We start from the raw sequence: 3,357 nt of genomic DNA, 5'->3' as shown, positions 1-3,357 counted from the left end.
TGTGTGCAAGAGGGACAGATCAGGAATCCAGAGAGTGATTCAGGGATCAGGCTCTCTAAAAATTATTTTTATTTTAAAATTGATTATTTTTATTTTATGAGGGGATTGCCTGCATGTATATCTGTGAGCCACATTCATATTTGGTACCTGTGGAGACCAGAGGAGAGCATCAGATTCCCAGGAACTGGAGTTACAGAGTTGTATGAGTTACAGGCAGCTGCAATGTGGGTGCTGGGAACCAAATCTGTGTTCTCTGTGAGTCCAACTCTTTTAATAACAACCTCTTGCAAGAAATATCCAGGATCCTATGGGAATTGTATCAATTATTTCTAAGAGGACAATGCTCCCAAAGAATTCCCATTTGACTCATCCTCTTGAAAGTTCTCTCCACAGTACACTGAGGAGCAAATTTCCTGCACACAATGTAGTTGGGGATTCTTGTCTACAGGCTATTTAAAAGGAACTGTTTATGGGACTGGAGAGAGAGCACAACGGTTAAGAGACTGAAAATTATTCGAGAGAAGTCAGGTTCAATTCCTAGTACCCACAGCAGGTGGGTTACAACTGCCTGTAACTTCAACTCCAGGGCCTCCTGACACCTTGGGCCTTCTAGTGCACTGGCACTGACATGCAGATCCACATATGTACACATACTTACAATAAAATAAAAATTAATAATCCCAACAACCCCCAAAAGGAACTGTTCTGAAAAATGAAAAGAGAACTGCTCAGAATGGAAAATTCACTTTTCAGGCCTAAGTCACAGCATGAATCACTCCTTTGGTCTAAGAGGACACCTCATTTCTTCTTGATATGGCTGCTGCTAATGGACTTGACTATGTAAAGGTAAGGGCAAATCCAACTTTTCCCAGTGTTACCCCATGAACACAGGACCTTGCAAAAAACAGGTCCTCAACAAATCACCTAGTAAGTGGAGTGACTTATTTATTTGTATTGTAATTTTATTAAAACGAACTTGGAAATCAAAAACATCACCAAAATTAACCAGATCCAAAGTCTATAAATCTCAATGAGCTTCTTTACAATTCTGAAGCTGTGGAGCTTTACATTGGGTAATTTGTTAGGATGTAATTTCTCATACAATTTCAAAAAAACGTGTACATTTAGATCTACTCATGCAACCTAATTTAACAGAGGTACAGATTTTGTTGAAGGGGAAAATAAACAATTTCTTTGATTTTTCTCCATTTAATGGCATTGGATATATTACTAAATTCTTTCACATTTCAAATTAAATTCCTATTTCAATGTTATTACAGACCCTAAAATAAGATATAAAATAGCAAAAGATGTCTACGTGTGGTGGCACGGATCTGTAATACTGGCACTTAGCAGGAAGAGGCAGGTGGATATCTATGAATTCAAGGCCAACTTGATCTATATAGAGAATTCCAGGACAGTTAGGGCTGCATAGCATGGCCCTACTGAAGGAAGCAATAAATGTGTTATTAATGCCATTTATAGACTTAGATTCTGAAGCCCATGAAATCCTTCAATTAAGAAAAACAAAAATTTAAAATTACTAAAGAATGTTCCAAGTTATCCTTACAAAACAGGAAAAAATTATATACTTACTTTCACTAGCTCTCTTTACTGCTTAAAACTGACTGCCACCTTCAGAGAGTGAAGACACATCTGAGACTTCATTCAGAAAGCTTCTGAATGTGGCATTAGAACTTGTATTGGCCAAACAGTATGCCATTTATGGTGACAATCCCCAACAAAATTCGATGTTCTCTCAAAATACAGGGATTGGAAGGATCTGGAACACTTAGTTCATCCTGCTGATCTCAGCTAAAAACTCTATGACATCCTCACTTCTTGTTTCAGCATGGGCCCTAGGGCCCCATAGGAACTCATAGTGAGGGGGATCACTGTCAGGCACTGGGTTGTATTCCAGATACCCTTCCTGTACAAAATTTTCAATGAACAGCTTCTTGGCATTCCCAGCTATATAGTGATTTTCTATAGGGCTTATTCCCATCATAGTTAGTGCTCGCCACATCATATTCTCACTGATACGGTTGCCACTCATGCAAATGACACCTAGGGCAATTATTAGGAGGCCAGTTTTGGGCATGCCTTGGACATTAGTAAGCATCCCATCATAAGTGATCCCCAGGGCAATGACAAGGGCATAGGTGTGGACAACAGCATCCACTTCTATTACATCAATGCCAAAGACCAGCTTCAAACCATCAGAGGCCTCATTAAAGATCATATTGTAGTGCTGCTCATCATCTTCTATAATCTCTGCTATAATTTCTGCCTTGCTGGTTAGCTCCTTCAATCTATACTTGAGGAGCAGGAACTGTATCAAATAAGTCACCTTTTCACTTAATTCATGGCGCAATACCATGGGGCCTTCCCCCTCCCTTATTTGGTTGCCAGAGGCCTCATCAGATGGGGATATTGGAATGGAGGCCATAACAGTGGGAGGAGATACGGCACGCTGAGGACTATGGTGAAAATTTGGTATCCCACCAGCAGGTATCTTCCTGGGGAGAATTGGGCTAGTGGAAGAAGAGGAGTTGTTATTATTGGACTCCTCTCCCTCAGCCACAGACAGATCAGAATGCATCTGGCCCTGTTCTTTTCTTTGGGCCTGAGATTCTCCCTGAAAGTTGCAATACTGCCTCTTCTGACCATGAGACATGATGACTTTCTTGAAGCTAGAGTCAGGGGGATGCGCAGGAACACAGCAATACAGACTCAGACCTGGGGCAAAAAGAGAGCAGTGTGAGAATAGTTTGCTGACAGTTACACCTCTGAACCCTCTCAAATTGACCTGCTGAAGTTTTTCTCTTGGGTTGTACTGTATGGCCACAGGGGAACCTGTCTTTCTGTCAGTCCTATACTGATGACACTGAAGGAAGTAGTAATAAGTGTTTGCAGAGTGCAGCCAGGTTACAGAGCTTGACACTCCAGTGGGTCAAAGAAATGTGGAGTCCCTGTGTTCTGGGGTGGATGGGACCCTTGGTACCTCACTTTCACTCCTGACTATGGTTGGGCTTCCCCTGTGTCTGACTTGAGGACACTGCCCTTCGTTTCTCGCCCCTGGAACTCATGTAAGAGATGCAGAGGCATTCCAGATCGACAGACTTCGAGAACACTAGGTGCCTGGTCCTGATAGGAGGGGAGAGGTGAACTCTGGGTAGCTCCTCTGCTGTCTCATATGGCACCCTCTGCAGTCACTCTTTGCACTATCAGGGTCTGGATCCCTCCCCTCTTCTGGCCTGAGTTCAACTTCTTGCAACGAAAATCCACAGCTCTGGGATGGTATAAGGCAGTGAGGGAAACTTACATCCGGCTAAACTTTCCTGGGGTGAGAGGAAG

At 42.4% G+C, this 3,357-nt stretch overlaps 1 protein-coding gene across 1 annotated transcript; it reads right to left on the bottom strand.

The window, feature by feature from the left end:
* Positions 1-944: 944 nt before the first annotated feature.
* Positions 945-2,718, bottom strand: LOC101827389 (melanoma-associated antigen 10-like). The gene is given in 2 exon segments (XM_040743923.1): positions 945-1,948; positions 1,950-2,718. Coding segments are annotated over 2 exon segments (852 nt in total). The 5' UTR covers positions 2,678-2,718; the 3' UTR covers positions 945-1,824.
* Positions 2,719-3,357: the final 639 nt, after the last annotated feature.

This window comes from Mesocricetus auratus, unplaced genomic scaffold (assembly GCF_017639785.1).
Source record: "Mesocricetus auratus isolate SY011 unplaced genomic scaffold, BCM_Maur_2.0 Super-Scaffold_100003, whole genome shotgun sequence".
NCBI lineage: Eukaryota > Metazoa > Chordata > Mammalia > Rodentia > Cricetidae > Mesocricetus > Mesocricetus auratus.
This window is presented reverse-complemented; position numbering and strand designations above follow the sequence as displayed.